General features: G+C 37.2%; 5 protein-coding genes across 5 annotated transcripts; 4 read left to right on the top strand and 1 right to left on the bottom strand.

Moving 5' to 3' along the window:
- Positions 1–2,737: 2,737 nt before the first annotated feature.
- Positions 2,738–5,124, top strand: L201_004496 (uncharacterized protein; the record flags this gene model as incomplete). The annotated part of the gene is made up of 5 exons (XM_066220238.1): positions 2,738–3,605; positions 3,780–3,862; positions 3,918–3,977; positions 4,058–4,162; positions 4,315–5,124. The coding sequence occupies 5 exons, from the start codon at positions 2,738–2,740 to the stop codon at positions 5,122–5,124; spliced, it is 1,926 nt and encodes a 641-aa protein (XP_066076335.1).
- Positions 5,125–5,700: 576 nt separating this feature from the next.
- L201_004495 (uncharacterized protein) lies at positions 5,701–8,783 on the bottom strand (the record flags this gene model as incomplete). The annotated part of the gene is made up of 14 exons (XM_066220237.1): positions 5,701–5,917; positions 6,023–6,066; positions 6,133–6,187; positions 6,249–6,410; positions 6,466–6,530; positions 6,595–6,666; positions 6,732–6,815; positions 6,882–6,968; positions 7,034–7,087; positions 7,156–7,210; positions 7,270–7,336; positions 7,396–7,469; positions 7,522–7,812; positions 7,897–8,783. 14 exons carry the CDS (start codon positions 8,781–8,783, stop codon positions 5,701–5,703), a joined length of 2,214 nt encoding a protein of 737 aa, XP_066076334.1.
- Positions 8,784–9,531: 748 nt separating this feature from the next.
- Positions 9,532–11,424, top strand: L201_004494 (uncharacterized protein; the record flags this gene model as incomplete). The annotated part of the gene is made up of 7 exons (XM_066220236.1): positions 9,532–9,620; positions 9,769–10,019; positions 10,181–10,606; positions 10,688–10,717; positions 10,787–11,157; positions 11,241–11,294; positions 11,359–11,424. 7 exons carry the CDS (start codon positions 9,532–9,534, stop codon positions 11,422–11,424), a joined length of 1,287 nt encoding a protein of 428 aa, XP_066076333.1.
- Positions 11,425–12,831: 1,407 nt separating this feature from the next.
- On the top strand, positions 12,832–15,648 carry L201_004493 (calcium/proton exchanger; the record flags this gene model as incomplete). Its single annotated transcript, XM_066220235.1, has 13 exons — positions 12,832–13,334; positions 13,474–13,598; positions 13,669–13,793; positions 13,861–13,931; positions 14,006–14,276; positions 14,352–14,678; positions 14,750–14,878; positions 14,945–15,022; positions 15,088–15,167; positions 15,237–15,250; positions 15,312–15,381; positions 15,457–15,523; positions 15,592–15,648. The coding sequence occupies 13 exons, from the start codon at positions 12,832–12,834 to the stop codon at positions 15,646–15,648; spliced, it is 1,917 nt and encodes a 638-aa protein (XP_066076332.1).
- Positions 15,649–16,300: 652 nt separating this feature from the next.
- Positions 16,301–17,449, top strand: L201_004492 (uncharacterized protein; the record flags this gene model as incomplete). Its single annotated transcript, XM_066220234.1, has 5 exons — positions 16,301–16,394; positions 16,490–16,717; positions 16,790–17,049; positions 17,127–17,370; positions 17,433–17,449. The coding sequence occupies 5 exons, from the start codon at positions 16,301–16,303 to the stop codon at positions 17,447–17,449; spliced, it is 843 nt and encodes a 280-aa protein (XP_066076331.1).
- Positions 17,450–17,779: the final 330 nt, after the last annotated feature.

Raw genomic sequence — 17,779 nt, 5'->3', positions numbered from 1 at the left:
ATGAAGTTTGATGAAAGAGGTGTTGATAGCATATATATAAAAAGAATGAAAGGTTGAGTGAAAAGCGGTGCCAAGTTACTGATAATATGATATCGGATAAATGTACTTCTGATCGATAACAAAGGTTCCCAAAGTAGAAGTAGTTACTGGTTGAGTCTTGGCAAGGATGATGATGATATATGGCTTGAGATAATGAGTGACCTGGGGTAAAAAATGATATGAAAATGGCTATATCATGAGGAAAGTCGTCAATATAAAGAGAGGAAAGTAATTGTGAACAATTCGAAAAGACTGACTGCAGAGGTAGAAGGAGTTGAGGTAGAAGCGCTATTGCCTACAGCTATAGAGAGCTTTTTTGCAAAGATTGTATATGTTGCAGTACACGCATCGATGCAATTATAAGAGATCCTAATTCAACGCCAAGAACTTGGCTTTTTTTATTTTATTTTCCCGTGTACAAGGCGCCCCTCATTCAGTTGTATGTAAAGAGGGTTCGTTTGTAAAGTAACGCACTCCTTTTTTCCTTAAGACAAAATTAAATCCCTCACGCGAGGTAAGGTACAAGTCTTCTTCTGTTTCTGATATGACGAGGATTTGTTGGAACCGAATGTGGTTAATTCTTGGCTAATATCGACTACTGTATGTACAGTATCACAATAATGGGGATCTAAGAATGATGCTGTAATTGATACCGATCAAAAGAAAGTATAAAGGCATGTTATGAGAATTGAAATGAAAAGGAAAAGTAGTAGTAACACATCTATGGTAAAATCGGATGGTAACGGTAACAATCACGAGGCCATAGCCAAGACTGAAACCAATATCCCAATGAACAGGAATATTACCGCTTTAGGTTATTTACACGTGTCTCCCTCAACGCCAAGACTTGATATATATGTTTGGTCCCGTTTTCGTCATTTTTAACATACAACCAAATGATCAATGCTGTGCACGTACATGTAAACGATTTGATACAAGCAACTCTACTGTAACGCTAGTCTCGATCATCCGACGAAATGACGACAGTCAAGCATTGATGCTCGAACTACGATTCGTCGAAAACAGGTAAAATCGCTCACTCCTACTTCGCGTGGATAGGTGTCAATAAAGCATTGACATCGGTTTCGAATTCCTGGATCAAAAAAGTCATATTGGATGGGAAGCTCGAGGTGAGGTAAAGGAAGCACGTTCGTCTGATGATTTACAAGTATAACATGGTGCACTTATGTTGTCGCTACGGTCAACCACTGATCGCTTGAAGAAGTATACTATGAGGTTCTATGATGCTAGAACACGACAGAATTTGCGCTCAAAAGGTATTATCAAGTGAAAAAATATCAAAGATGCGACACCAAAAGCATACTCAGCTTGTACTTTGAAGAATTAGACGGGTAGCTATTCGACTCAACATCCTGCACCAAACAATCGAACATTAAACAAAACAAACATACCGGCGGTAAATCAATATCACAAACACTACGAGTGAGCTTTGGATCGACAAACAACCTGAATTTCAAAAAGTAACAACGCTAAAATCCTAAAAACGCATGGATCACTTACCCCAAAATGTCGATCCTGGCTAAGTTGAATAGCGAAACTACAACATACATCTGAATTTTTTCATTTTGGCAGCTTAGCTTTGGTTGCCGTTTGATGGTTGTCAGATAAACTCTCAACTGGATACACAACAATGCGGCTCTTTCTTGTTTACTTACATGTACCTGATTTTAGATGATTCCACTTTCAACTATTTTTTCTTTGGGAATCCGAAGGAGGCTACCAACTAGGATGATTGAGTGTCAGATTAGTTAGGATCACCCCGAGCTGTCGAAAAAGTCCTCGCATATTATAGATGCAATAGGTTGTTCCAGAAGATTCCGTATCTCAGCGTATTAAAAGGTATGTTGGGGTATCATACTTCACATAGAAATGCAAAGCTACTTGAGCAAGAACCAAGATTGGATTCATAATTCTGCGAGTTGAAGCCATTCTCATCCATCAAAAATTGTGTAACCTTGACCTTACCCATTAAATTGGAAAGACACATACAAGTTGCAAGTACGTATGCTATTTTGGAACAACATCCCCGACTTTCAAAGGTACTTCAATAACATCTTTTACCCTGTACTGAAAATTTTTGGACTAAATCAAATTTCCGATCCAAAAAACCATAATTTCCAGATTATTGTGTTGTCTGCAGCACTTCTAGTCATCTATGTGCAAAGTTTCGCCAGCTACTCTGGCATACCTCAAAAGAAGTGGTTCCCACTTTCTTTTCGCTCACCATATACAATAGTACTGAACATAAACTGGCTCTTATCTTTAATTTTCTGGAAAGGGGAAATCAATATTCGTTAACAGCCCACACTTTATCAACGATATTCACGCATTGTGTACGTTGGGTATAGATCATCAAAGCACAAATTCGAATCATTCATGTTTTTACTTACAGCACAGACGTACCAAACATAGAGCTTGACATCGGATTTCAAACTTCTATCAACCTGCATTACTTTAAAAATACCCTATATAAGCCAAAGTTAAACAATTTATACACATTTTTTGGCGGATCATGATTGTTGGTGTTAGCTATCTGAACTTAAGTAAGTTGCACCAATTATCGTTCCTGTCTACGAAGAATATCAGTATTGACATCCTCAACATAATCAACAGGTAGTGAAATAACGTATAGTCAAGATCTACCTATTCTTTGTCAAGATTATCATACCCGTATAATATGTCTAATCCGTTCAAATTATCTCCATCACACATGGATATCCCTTCTTCGGATCTTCGTAAGAGTTTAGATGAGTTTTTACCCGACGAAGATGCTGAACCTGCAACAATAAATCAAAGACACCGTGGTGATAAGAGGATACATCCTCGAGATGATCAAGATATGGTGGATATAGATGCGAGACCAACTAAAAAGACCAAAAACTCAAGCGATCAAAATGCGACTGCCAAAGCAACAGCTATTTCGTCAACGAATCAACCTAATACCAGTTCAACTGCTCAAATAAGCTCAGCTTCTTCTTCTTCGAATAGTAAACAAGTTGAAGATGAATCCAATATCCCTGTCAAACCTAAGATCAAGTCAAATGGTTTATTCTGGAGACCTGGACCACCTCCCTCATCAAATACCAATTCTACCAGCGACGATTCAATTTCAAAACATGTCCACAGAAATTTCCCATTCTCAGATAAAGATTTTAAATTACCACCATTAACTTATCCAGCACCAAATCAATCTATAACTAAAACTTTAGATATACCAAGCTCGCTACCTGATTACAACTCCAATAATTTATCACTTATAAACAATAACGACAACAATAATGTCAAGCAAGAACAATTCACATATACAAGATCGGATTTGATTAGATACAGACAAGGGAAAGGAAAAGGTCCGTATATCAGTAAAGACAATTCTGAGAACGATAATTGGAATAATAGGAATAAGGATAGAGGTAGAGAGAAAGGAGATTACCAATATAGAAATTTGACTATAAGTCAAGGTGCATGGAAAAAATGGGAAGAATTAGGTGGTTTACCAAATGGTCTAGGCGATTTGATACCTTATAGTTTTGACTATAAAGGAAACCGTGAGTGCCTTTCATCCATCGCTGCGTCTCATATCAATACTCATCCCTGTCACTCGGCCTATTCTCCCTTAACGGTTAAGAGGATATTTTTTGGGCTGCCAGAATACTATGCAGAATCTTTGACCATCCGACAATGAGGCTAATCCTCAAATTATCATCCGTATCTGATTATAGCTTATAAACCGGATATAACTCACGTTCAAGCTATTCGCCTAATCATAGCTGCTTCACCGAGAGGAAAAATGACTTTATCACAAGTAAGCTAGACCGACTCCTGTTGTTGATAGGTATCTAGCTGATTGGATAGTACAGATATATCAAGCGTTTGAAGAAAGATGGCCATGGCATAAAACCGCAGGCCAAACTTGGAGGGTGAGCATTCTCTAGTTCGATCAACAGATATTCCAAGTGAGGTCAGTGTAAGCTGATGATATAGTAACTGCTGAACTCAGAATTCTATAAGACATAATCTATCATTGAATGATTGTTTTGTTAGTGTTGAGAAATCAAATAAACAAGGAGGTGGTAAAGGTGGATACTGGACAGTGGATAATTCGGTGGGTTGATATTTATATTCATCTTTGACGTACATATCTTGATGGGTTTTTACATCGTATGAACCTGTTCTGCATGCTAGACTTGATCTAGCTAATCTCTCTATTTATACATGGTAAGGTGATGGCTGACAATACTTGTTGTGGCTATACAGCTATCAGGTAAAACAGCACGTAAATTGAAAAAATCAGCACCGTCTTCGTTATCTACTACCCCTACCAACGAACAAAATCAACATAAAATCTCAAGTTCTTTAAACAATTCAAGTGAATCATCACCAATTGCTAAAACACCCAATAACGTTCAAGTATTTTCACCTATTACCAGTACTTTCACATCTCAATCATCTTTAAGAACGAAATCACCGAATAAAACAACAAATGATAACACCAATACCAACGACAATGACAACTTCACTACTAATGATAATAAGAAGAAAAAATCAATAGCTAAACCTGCTATACCATATCCTTATCCATACCAACTACCTAAAAGAGATTCAAATTGGATACCTAATGAAGTGGTTCAAAGTTCAAGAGAAATTGGTATTAAAAGACCCGATTATGATATTCCACTTGATAAACCCAAATCAAAATCAATATCTGGGACTTCTACTACTTCAAATTCCAATCCTGTGAATTCACCCTTATCATCGTTAACCAAAAATATCAGTTCAGTTGCTGCCCCGCAACATGATACAATTCAACAGCTATCAAGTCAAAATCCAGAATCACCTGTTGAAGTATTTACAACTAGAGCAGGTATACCTAAATTACCTATGGTTCAACCTAAAGCCACAAGTTCGAACCTTGATAATAACGCTGAAGACCACAATGATACATTATCTGCGGAAGACACAGCAATGGTAGTATTACCGAATGTCATTGAAGCTATACATATACCACATAGTCAAAATCTTGATAGTAGTTTGGATTTACCTCCGGTTAGGATATCTACTCCGTGACATGCATATCAGATTCTAGAATTAGAATTAGAATTAGACCTTTTTGTGAAGACAATTCGAGTACCATTACAATCCACAGTCGGATAGTCAGAAAATCCCATTTGACCGATTCAAATGTATGTATGTATATACTTCTTACCTATAATCCACCAAGGAGTGAGATTCTGCAGGTTATCAATATGCAATCACAGTGTATGATACTCATGACTACAATAATACATTACTGTTCGAATGGCTTAATCGCTGATTATTAATTAGTGAATTAAATCTCAAAATCTATGAAATAATCGACGGACGCTTGTGAATACATATATATGCATAGTTGAGTAACACAATCTGACAATACATAGTAATATAATAGATCCATCGGCTTGTTACATGCCATCTTTCAATCTGAAACTGCAGATTTACTATGTGAGCAATTTGCAATTCCTTTACTTCCGCTTGCTATCTTTCTTTCTTTCTTTCTTGTTTCTTTAACACGAGCAGCTTCAGTATCTCTTTTACAGCTTCTATGATGTACTCCTCTGAAACCCATATGACATCTCCATTCTTCATTACATCGCTTGCGTTGTCTCAGGCGAGAATCCTCTCTACGATATATTCAACCAGTTTACTTTTTCTTTCTTTCCCTCTTGACCACATTGGAATACTGGAACCGTACATGCCATCATGATGATCATCGTCGAATAAACCATCTAGTAGATCATGTTGATCATATTCGGAATTGGAGTCCAATATAATTTCGATTTCAGCTTTACGATTAATATGTAACATATGCGATAATTCTCGTCTATTAGGATAAAGATGTAGATTATGTCAATCATGTATTCCTTAGGACGTTTCTCCCAGTCAAACGGAGCAATAGAAGAACATCCGAATATGTATTCTAACTCACTTCCATTCTATAGGTAAAGTAGGATCTTTGATCATTTTCATGGCCTATAACCATTATAGGATTAGCTTACATAACTTGTCCTTCATATCCAGCTGAGCGCAATAACATACTAATTGGATATCCACCTTTTCTAAAGGTAGTAAATCGTCATACCCAATACCCAATCTAGAAGTGATAAATCCGTTGTCAGTCTTACCACGACTTGTCGTGTCACGACATTACGTACTTCTTAAAATCAGTTGCTCTCAGACCTAACCATTCTATCCTATCTCCTAGAGGTAATTCAGCATGTTCATGAGAGAATTTAGTGTTCTGTGATCCGAATGTATAGGTTGAAAGTATAGATAAACCATGAGGATCCGCATCGACCAAGGCATGTACCCTTGCGCTATATGTTATATAAGCTCGTGTAGCTCAAGGAGTTCGGCCAAACGTAAGCTTACTTTGGGAAGGTATTTCCAAGCAAATGAAGAATTTGTCGGGTAGCTAAATCGGGGAAACCTTTACCCTTTAAATTGTGTTCAATATCAGCCGAGAAACATGTGGTCCTTGGACCGGTAATGGCAGCTTACAGTGATCATCACTCCCGAGCCGATTCTATCATCCTCTAGTAGCTTGGCGCTACAGAGAGTTTGAAACACAGCCTACACGATGTAAATGTCAGCTAGCAAATTATCATCCTTGAAGATGAAGACATGGATCAGCTAACATCTTTCTCTACCACCAGTATCCAGTTCACTGGGTGTTGAGATTCCAGTCTACCAATACGTTCGATAGGGTCAATCAGAGTTGCCTACAGTGTGGCTTAGTCAGCACGATTATTCGTATACTTGTCCTGAGTTGAGGAAATGAAACGTACTATGGTGGAAGAAAGGACCAGTTCTTCACCTGATCTACGGATGATTTTCATTGATGTAGCGGCAACGAGGCCTTTAGCTGAAGCACACTAAAGTTGAGAAAAAATCGTAAGCTGAAATTGCTGTCTAGCGCAAGCCTGTTGGAATAGCTTACAACGCAAAAATCTCTTCTTTTCAGTCCGGCAGTAGCAACGATATCATCCACATACTAAAATTAGACTGCAGGTAAGCTGGATCCGAAAAGCATATTCCTGGTTATCCGAACCGTCCACCTACTTTGTCTACCACAGCTTGTGTTTTGAATAGCGCTTTCTCGCGGTAGTAGATATCTCTGAGAGTAACTGTTTATGAGTTATCCAGTAATTATTTGGGATGTATGTATGAGCTTACCTGAGTGTTACTACAGTCTGAGTCAGAACAGCCTCGTAAAGTATCGCTACTATTCGAATTATGCAAGCTGTAAAAGCCGTTATTAGACTCGTTTCTCGAGTGAACAAGCTACAATGATCGACACACTGAGTGCATCAACGGCAGTTTGACCAGCCATAGCAGAAAGCGGATCATCAGGGAAAGAGATGACTTGATCGTTCCTGGTCAGAAATCGTGAGTTGAGGTTTAACTTTCTACCTACTATCATCTCACCCAGTCTTTCGATTTTTAAGCTCGACTTTAACGCCAACATGCATTTGCGCTAAGTCCTGAGTTTCTGAAACTTCGTTGTATACTCCATCGGAATCGTCTTCTTCCTGAATGAGCAGTTCCTGACTTGCTTCTTCATCTTCCTCGTCAGCGTCTGGAGACTTCTTTTTTCTTTTCTTTGAACTCCTTTTCGATGCTCGAGCTTGCTGTCGAGCTTGAAGAATCAACTGAGATACATGAAGCTGATAGAGTACATCAGTGGCCATGGAGCCAAGGAAAGTAAGAGTTTTCTCCCTATACAGGCAAATATTAATATCATTGAAGTCATAGGTCAGCTCTGCGCTTGTGTTCAGAGGCTTCAGGAGGAAATGAGCTTACCTCCTTTGCTGGTCTTCATCAATCATATCTTCTACTTCTCTTTGCGATTTACTTGATACAGTGGAAGTTTGACTTGTTCCTAAACTCTGACTTTGATTCTGACTTTGCTTCTGATTTTCATTGTTGTTTTTACCACCATCTGCAAGTATCTCGTACCTCCTTTTACCTTCATACCTTTGCATTAATCTTTCGAATTCAGCAGCATCGTCGCTTTCCGGGATTCTTCTGACACGAGGTTGAGAATTATGTGGCGAATGTTGAATTGTCAGTGAAGTGATTGGATTGTCATTGATCAGTATGTTATCCTGAAATTGAGTATCCTCATCTATAATCAATAAGTCATCATCTTCTTCTTCATCTTCTTCTTCATCTTGTTCATCATCATCTATCAGTAATTCATCTTCTTCATATTGTTCAAAGTTATCATCGTGATTTAGTATATGTTCTACCGGTGATGTTTGGTCAACTGTATGTGGTGTAGGAAAATCGGGTGATTCATCAATTTGACTATTTTGCATTGGGTGTGAAGGCTGAATAACAGGTAGCAAAGTTGATAATGAAGGTGGAGGCGAAGGCGAAGGAGTCAATAACCATCTTTTCCCTCTGTTCCTTCTTCTAACAGGAGTTTTACCTTGGAGATTATCTTGATCGGATGGAGAGGTATTTACTTCTTCCGTTACATTGACAGGGCATTGTGAAAAACCCTCTTTCTTGACTGTACTGTTGGAAGTAATCTGAGCTGGGTTCAATTCTTCTTCATCAGAACTATCTAACCTTCTTTTCTTTGGAGCAACGTAATATTGACTTTGAATCTGCGATTGGAATTGCGAAGGAGTAAAAGAGCTTTGGGATAACAAGAAAGAATCAGTAATTCTCCTAAGAGACATATGAGACGGTTATTAGGTGAAGTATATTTTTGTGAGCTGCCAGAATACAGACGATCATACACAGATTATCGTATGAAAGATAAGCTCATAATTAGTATAAAAGAAGAAAAGGAAGTAGAGAAAGAGGAAGAAAGAAGAAGAAGAAGGAGAAGAAGGAAATCATTCGCGTAAAGGGAATACATAAAAAGGTGGGTTCAGTAGTGTAGCAAGCAGTGACAATGAACAGTGGGAATATCAAAAGCTCGGGCCTCCGGATACAATTCCGATGATATACAATTGCCTAATTAAGCAATTTATGTGGTATCGCATCTAGCCGAGTCGAAAAGTTGATTAAGCACGACATATCATATAACTTTTGAAGTGATCGAAAGACAACATTATTTTAACAGCATTCCTTGCTATCCTATTCTTTACTCATCTTTTATCCTCTATCATAACATTGCAAAGAAGGTTGTTCACCTAGTACATTTGGCTCTTCTTACTACGTGTGAGTTTTCGGGGTGTATGTTTGACCTGTAAAACTTACGGTTTAACGGGTGTTTGAATCCAAAAATTTCGATTTTCTTTTTACTGACGTATACACTTGTTGCTTTATCATCAGATAGGAAAAAGAGCTTGCATGCTTTCAAGATCAATTTCAACTTTTTCTCATACCACAAAGAAATCAATATTCCCTGCATTATCATCCAATATAGCCCATAGACATATCTGCATCAGCTCAATCAGAAACTTAAATAAGACAGACAAAATGGCTACTTCACAAAATGCTAAAATTCCTCAATCTCAAAGAATGTTTGATGCGGCTACACACAAATTAGATGTATGGTCAATTTTCACGTGAGTGATGATGTTTCTTCTGATTTTTCAAGATGACTTAGTAAAGCTATATCTATTCTATGTGAGATGTGAGATGTGAGATGTGAGAGTGGTTTAACTGATGAGACTCGCTTTTCTCATAAACAACATCACCTAACACAATATATAGTCCCGCAAACGTACCAAAAGACGCTATCAACTTAGGTCAAGGATTCATGAATTGGTCACCACCTGACTGGATCACTAAAGCTAATCAAGAAGTTTTAGATGAAAATGTAATGGCACATCATTATTCTCATCCAAGAGGTAGACCAAGGTTATTGAATGCTATCAGTAAATTCTATTCATCACAATTCGATAATTTAGAAGGTAGAGAATTGAAACATGAAGAAATTGTTGTTACTGCTGGAGCTAATGGGGGTGAGTTGTGTCCTCAGTTTCCATATAATTCCAAATTATGATACAGTGAAGCACATTTACGACCACATATTACACGGGATCGAGCATAGATGTCAATCGCACCCATTTTATCTGTTGATATATGAGACGAAGAAAGCTGACTCCCATAAACTTGTTCATAGGTATGTTCGCAGCATTATTAGCACATTGTGAACCTGGATCAGAAGTAATTTGTATCGAACCATATTTTGATCAATATTACGCATCAATTCATTTCCAAGGAGCAAAACCAGTTTTTGTACCATTACATCCACCTGAAGGTGAAGGTATAAAAGATGGTTCTGAATGGACATTAAACATTGAAGAATTTAGAAAAGCTTTTACATCAAAAACAAAAGCTGTTATTATAAATACACCACATAATCCAGTTGGAAAAGTTTTTACAAGAGAAGAATTAACAGAAATTTCAAAAGTTTGTATTGAAAAGAATGTTTTAGTCATTGCAGATGAAGTTTATGATTGCATGGTATATGATAACAAAAAACATGTTAGAATCGCCACTTTACCTGGTATGTGGGAAAGAACTTTAACTGTTGGTTCTGCTGGTAGTGAGTTTTCTATTCCCTTTGAGTGTGCCTTATATTGGTTAAACGGAATCCATACGCTGACAAACGGGAATCTCGCTGTAGAATCTTTCGCATGTACTGGTTGGCGAATTGGTAAGTGAAAATCCAAGAGTTATATATACCCATCCTAAACGTACTGATTCAATGCGTTTCACTTCTTAGGATGGTTGATCGGTCCATCCCAACTTACATCAGCAACATTAGCAGCACATTCACGTATTGTATTCTGTACAAATTCACCTATGCAAGAAGCTGTTGCGATTGGATTAGAACAAGCTAAGGAAAGGAGATTCTTTGAAGATCAATTAGAAGCTTATACAGAAAGAAGAGATATTTTAACTTCATACTTTGATCAAATTGGTTTACCATATACAAAACCTGAAGGTTCATATTTCCTTTTAGTTGATGTATCAAAAGTAAAAGTACCAGAGGATTATCCATTACCTGAATCATGTCAAGGTAGAGGTAAAGATTTCAGGTTCTGTTGGTGGATCGCTCAAGAATTGAAAGTCGTCGGTATTCCTCCTTCAGAAGTAAGTCGGACGATGCTCAATTGACTGAAAATACATTACCTATAGTTAAAATTATACATGCTGACTTTGATTGATCAATGTAGTTCTACTGCGAAGAACATGTCAACATTGGTGAAAGATTCGCTAGATTTGCTTTCGTAAGTAACTTATATAAGGACAGATTTCGTGTATCAGCTAATATCATCCCTACTATATACACAGTGCAAAGACCCAGAACTCCTCCATGCTGCGGGAAAGAGACTTCTCAAATTGAAAGAATACCTTTAAACAATAGACAATTTCTGCATTGAAGTCACTTGTATAGAGATACAGGCATATAGGATATATAGTATCCAGTACAAATGATCAACCATGCATCATGAACAGGGTTACTGCGTGACTTGCGCATGGCGGTGTTTTTACCTTTGCTTGAGAATTGTGTTTCAAAGTGCCACGCCAAGCCTTTTTGTTTATGTATTCCTCTTTTTTATCCTGAGGAGATCTTTATTTTTACATCTGTTCTCACCGATGATCATGTTTTATACTGTATGTTGCTGTTTTTAGATCATAATTGTCTTGGTATTACCACATTAAAAGACCAGCTCTCGGTTGGAATCACTCGTAGATCTCTTTTATCTTCCTCTCTTCCCCCTTCATATTCCAAGTTGCATGTGGATCTGAGTGAGGTTCTGAGAGAAAAGGCATCACCTTGATAAATGCAATTATTAATCTTATACTGTGGATGATGCATCATTTACTCTCTTTTGCCCCCACATTATTCGCGGTAGTGACGTATAAGGTAACGATTCCGATTAATTAATATATTACAGTGGATCATATTTACGTTTGGATTTTTTAAGGGTATCGTACCGCTTTTCAACGCCATCATATTATTTGCATGTTAAAGTACGAAAACAATTGAATAAACACAAATCTTTTTCTTCTTTTGCTCAACTCGACATTCTAATCTGCCTGTCATTGTGAAGGCAATTGCAATTGATTTTCCTCATCTAATTGTGGCCGCTCGAGAAGACTTCATCGAAAATATATATATATATATATATATATATATCTATACACACAGAATTTTAGGGGTGACCAATTAGTTATATCAATACCTAACTACAGTATACATACAAACAAACAAGCGATAAACAATACTCTGTCATCAGAAATTCGACCTTAGCTGCATTCGATAATCTCATCAGCAGAAATCGTCAAACATAAACCGTCTTTTGATATATTACAACATCGAATTTGGAATAAAGAACAAAAATCGAAATATTACATCTGAACATAAAAGCATTGAAACGTGTTTTGATCCTCGCAGTCATATAGACACACGGTCCTTTCATCTTTGAAAAGTTGTATTTCAAAAATAGCACAGGCCAAGATATTCAAACTCAGATATCCATCTGCAAGGGAACATTACTCAAAATGAGCGATAATCGTAAGTTTACTTCATCTTCTATTTCCTCATCATCCTCATTCTCACCATCACTAACGTTATTTACTTGCACTATCTCACACACAACTCTCTCTCCCTCTCTCTTTCCTATCCATCGTAACACAACTAACTTTTTTCATTCCCTTATCTGATCTATCTCCTTATATCTTTTCCTAATCGTTAAATTCACCTATTCAACCTTTTTCGCTTTCCTGTCAAAAATTACATAACACAATCCTCACTGTAACATGTCTACAACTACCCCTCATAATAATCCCATCGACTCCAATACCAATTCACGTCGTGTATCATTCCCATCTGATCCAAATACGAATATCAATGAACTGTCTAACAATGTCAATACTGGATCTGGTGAAATAGATGGACAATTCACTTCTTCGCCACCATCTTCACCAACTTTAAATCCACATTCATATGAGAGATCAAATACGCCAACAGGAACAGGAATTAATCGATCTAATACAGCCACACCAAATGGTGGTATGGGTGCAAGAAGAAGAACAACTACTGCTCCACCAAATAGACAAGTTACTTTAGATGATCCAAATAATAATGTAATTAGAAGAGGTACAACAGAATCAAATAGATCATCAAGAAGAAATCCTTCATTAGATCCAAATCAATCTTTAGTAAGAAGAGTTACAACTGTTTTGTTCACTCCTCCAAAAAAAGTTGGTAAAGCTCCTACTTATATGGGAAGTTTAAAAGCTGCTATAACAAGTACTTGGCTGTAAGTTATAGTCTCCTCGTGTGGTTTTATCTTTCCTCTTTGCTTTTATACTAAACTATATTGGACGCCTGACCTTTCATGCGAGGTTGTATACGTTGTTATGTCGTTTACTGATTCAAACTTATACCCTCCCTCGCAGAAACGTCTTGCTTGTCTTTATACCGATCGGTTGGGCATTATATTTCGCTAAACATAGTGGAGGAAAAGATAGTATTTCAGATACAGCAGTTTTCATTACCACTTTCATTTCCATTATTCCTTTAGGTATGTTGACATTTAACTTATGCGGTTCTTGCATTTTTCCATAACTAACGTTTTTTATACAATACAATAGCCGGTTTACTAGGTTTCGCAACCGAAGAAGCCGCTTTGAGATTAGGTCAAACCTTAGGTGGTCTTTTGAATGCTACACTTGGTAATGCAGTTGAACTGATTGTTGCCATTCTCGCTTTAATCAAGGTATGTTTCAGCCTTGATATCATTGCAGCCGCTCAAGTACTTAATTGATTATTCTTCGTGTTCCTAGTGTGAATTGCAAGTTGTACAATCTTCTTTGGTCGGTTCCATTCTGAGTAATATCTTATTGGTTTTAGGAATGTAAGTGATTGTTAAGACATAATCATCAGCGAAGAATCAAGTTGTACTGACATATCATGATTCATCTATTTTAGGTGTTTCTTTGCGGGAGGTGTTAAATTTGCTGAACAAGCTATAAAATCGACTGCAGCACAATTAAATGCTTCATTACTTTTAATTGCAGTTATTGCAGTTTTAATTCCTTCAGCTTTCCATTTTTCAATTAGTTCAAGTACATCAAATACAGATGCTGATCAATTAGCTCAAGGTGAAGGTGCAGATTTATTAGCTATGTCACATGGTGTTGCTATTTTATTGTTGGTTTTATATTTGGGTTATTTGGTTTTCCAAATGTATACACATGCTGTAAGTCTCCTTCCATTTCATTTAGCAAGATTTACGAAAAAGGGTGTTAATCGCACTTGATTTACGATTTACTAGGCATACTATGTCGATGATGATGTCACTGGATCAACAGCTTATCCAGAAGCTATGGTAACGAATGTATCAGAAAAATTAAAATTCAAGAATTTCCATAGACATAAAAAAACAGATGAAGAAGAAGCTACTACAACTACAATAAATTCAGATTCTACTGCTCATTCCAACTCAAATGTTGGAATCGCTAATGCAGGTGGGAATATACCTGCTACACATGGTCCATCAACTATAACACCCGAAAATCAAACTGTTCAAAGAGCTCAACAAGAAGCAGAAGAAGATGAAGATGATGAGGAAACTCCACAAATGAACGTGATTAGTACTATCGTATGTCACCTTCTTTTACCTTCCCGTAAATTGAAATTATCAAGCTAATGCGAATTGTTCAACTTGTGTAGCTGTTGATGGTTTTAATCACTGTCCTTGTCGGTGTTACAGCTGAATTCCTAGTCGATTCAATTAACGGTTTGGTCGAATCTCATCCTTCTTTATCTGCTGAATGGGTCGGCTTGATTCTACTTCCAATTGTAAGTCGCTCTCAGGTCTGCTAACATATTTATATCCTGTAGGCTGATCGTTATGCTATCAAACAGGTCGGTAATGCTGCAGAACACTTCACTGCTGTATCTGTATCAGTCAAAGACAAACTTGATCTGTCAATTTCAGTCGCTGTGAGTTGACATTTCCGTGAAGTTAGGAATCGAATTATCAACTGACCTAATTCTGGCGCATTCAGGTTGGTTCCTCAATTCAAATAGCATTGTTTGTCATTCCAGTCATTCAATTATTAGCTTGGACAATTGGTAAACCAATGACGTGAGTTCTAGCCCTTTATGACCAACCACCTACACAGAAAGCTGACTTGTACTCGTCTTCTTAAAATAGATTGCTATTTGATCGTAAGTTCAGTTGGATGAATGAAATAGCAGAATCGCATCAGCTAATTTGTCGAACTTGCAGCATACGAATCTATTGTTTTGTTCTTATCGGTATTGATCGTCAATCAAACATTAGCGGATGGTAGATCAAAGTGAGTTGCCCTTCTACTAACCTGGACAAACAATGTATCTGGTGTCCATCGCTGACATTGATCAAATTGATTTAGCTGGATGGAAGGTTTAGTACTTATGATGTTATATTTGATCATTGCCGTATCATTCTGGTATTACCCCGTGAGCTTTTCCTAAAACGGGTATTGGACCTTGTTCAACAGCTCATACATCTTTTTACTTGTTCCTAGGGTTCATCAACTGCTACTTTGTTAGGATGTGGAGAATCGTCAAGTGTAGTTGGATAGATGTAACAGAAATTTGACCAAAGAAGTCACTTGATTGAGGGAGTTCGCTTTCGAGGAGAAACATAATCATTCATAATCAAAAATTAGTTGTGGCAAGGATGTTATACAATATACACGGTTCATCATATTCACAGTCGTCAAAATCATCTAATTATCATTCATACTCGTCACAACAATGTATTTGTAGCTACTTCGAGCAATTGTTTTGAAAAGCGTTATGTGAGATTGATAACGCATCATATTCGATATCGCCAATCCCATTATTATGCACGGCGAAACATGCTCAGTCACCTGCATGAGTGCTACATAGGAATGACCATGAGGCAAAGGCGATTTTTCGGTAAAGACGTGTTTTGAGGATAAGGTAAAGGTGTATGGGTGATATATTTCCAACCGTGCGGAGGGTACTTTCCGCGTAGGTTAATTTAGCCTAGAACGCGTAGTTCCGGTTCCATTGGCCGGTCTCGCCTAGATTGCAAAGTGTCCTACAACACGAAATGTTCGTGATTGTCGTCTGGTAGTCTATCTTGGTTTACAGGAAGGTGTACTTGAAAATTCTCAACAACAGACCAAACACTCCTGCTAACCTACATCACAACTCATACCAAGATTAACATACTCGATCAACAGAGTTTGCGTCCTACTATCTGCGATGCCTGTAACAATCGACTACAGCGGTAAAATAGTATTTATAACGGGAGGTGGAAGAGGTATAGGTTTAGCTATCACAACAGCATTCGCAAGAGGTGAGTATCTGTGGTTAGATGGCTAGGAAGTTGATGAATGAGGAGGAAAATACTGATACAGAAAAGATACTGATATCGTATGCTTTCCCTTATAGCCGGTGCAACAGTGATAATAACATATACATCACAAGATCCCTCCGAAGTAGTAGAGAAATTATCAGAAGAACATAAAGTACCTATACACATATATCATTGTCCAGGTGAAGACACAAACAGAGTAAATGAAGTGATTGATTTGTCAAGTAAACAAGTTGGTGAAGTTGATATCGTAATCCCAAATGCTGGTGTCAGTTTATGGAGAGATTGTATTGATATGAGTGATTGTGAGTTTATCTATCTATCGTTATCAACCGTATAATACCAATTTTGGCTGAGCTGAATATGGATGATTCTAGCTGAACTGGATTGGATAATGAAAACGAATTTATACGCACCTATTACATTATGTAGAGGTTTCGTTAGACATTGGTTAGGTATGACAACTGAAGTGAAAACAAATTCATATCCTGGTAAACCATCTTCTTCAGCAGATCAAAAAGTAAATTTGAATAAAAGGATATTATGTGTATCAAGTATCTCAGGTATAGTTAATATGGCACCTCAAAAACAAGTTGCTTATAATGTTTCAAAAGCTGGATTAACTATGGCATGTAAAGTGAGTTTGTTTTTAAGTTTTATGGAAGGACATGGGATATATCTAACTTTTCTTATAATATACGACGTATCTTTTAGAGTTTATCAGGTGAATGGGCAAAATATGGTATAACGATTAATTCAATATCACCAGGATACGTATCAACAGATATGATTAAAAATCCACCACCTGGTGAAGGTTCTTCTTGGCCAATTAAATGGAAACAAGATACACCAGTTGATAGATTTGCTGAATCAAGTGAAATTGGTCAAATGGTCGTTCTTATGTGTTCAAATGAGGCTTCAACATTCATGACTGGACATGATTTGGTTATTGATGGTGGTAAGTTAACAAAAAACACTCCTTATTATCGAATTAGATACTGATTTATCTGTTTATTATAGGTTTCACGACTTATTAAGAAAGGGTGTTATATCATGCACAGTACATACATATGTGAATTGTGGATATAGAACTAGATTGGACGTTATATGTTTATCAAACGCTATGTGGTTGAATTAATACGACCAAACCACATGCATACATCTTATGAAAGTCAAGCGAGACTAAACGCCTTTCGTTTTTTGTGCTGCTGCGTTGTGGGTCAGATTCGCTATGAATTGATACCCCGCATAGACCTAATAATAGAAAGTTCGAACACAGTTTACGGCAAATACCAAACATATTATCAAATCGTACAGCCTTCTACCATAATTTCAGCATTTGTCCAACCTTGTTTTCGATGCTATTT

Source organism: Kwoniella dendrophila, chromosome 5 (genome assembly GCF_036810415.1).
Source record: "Kwoniella dendrophila CBS 6074 chromosome 5, complete sequence".
NCBI lineage: Eukaryota > Fungi > Basidiomycota > Tremellomycetes > Tremellales > Cryptococcaceae > Kwoniella > Kwoniella dendrophila.
This window is presented reverse-complemented; position numbering and strand designations above follow the sequence as displayed.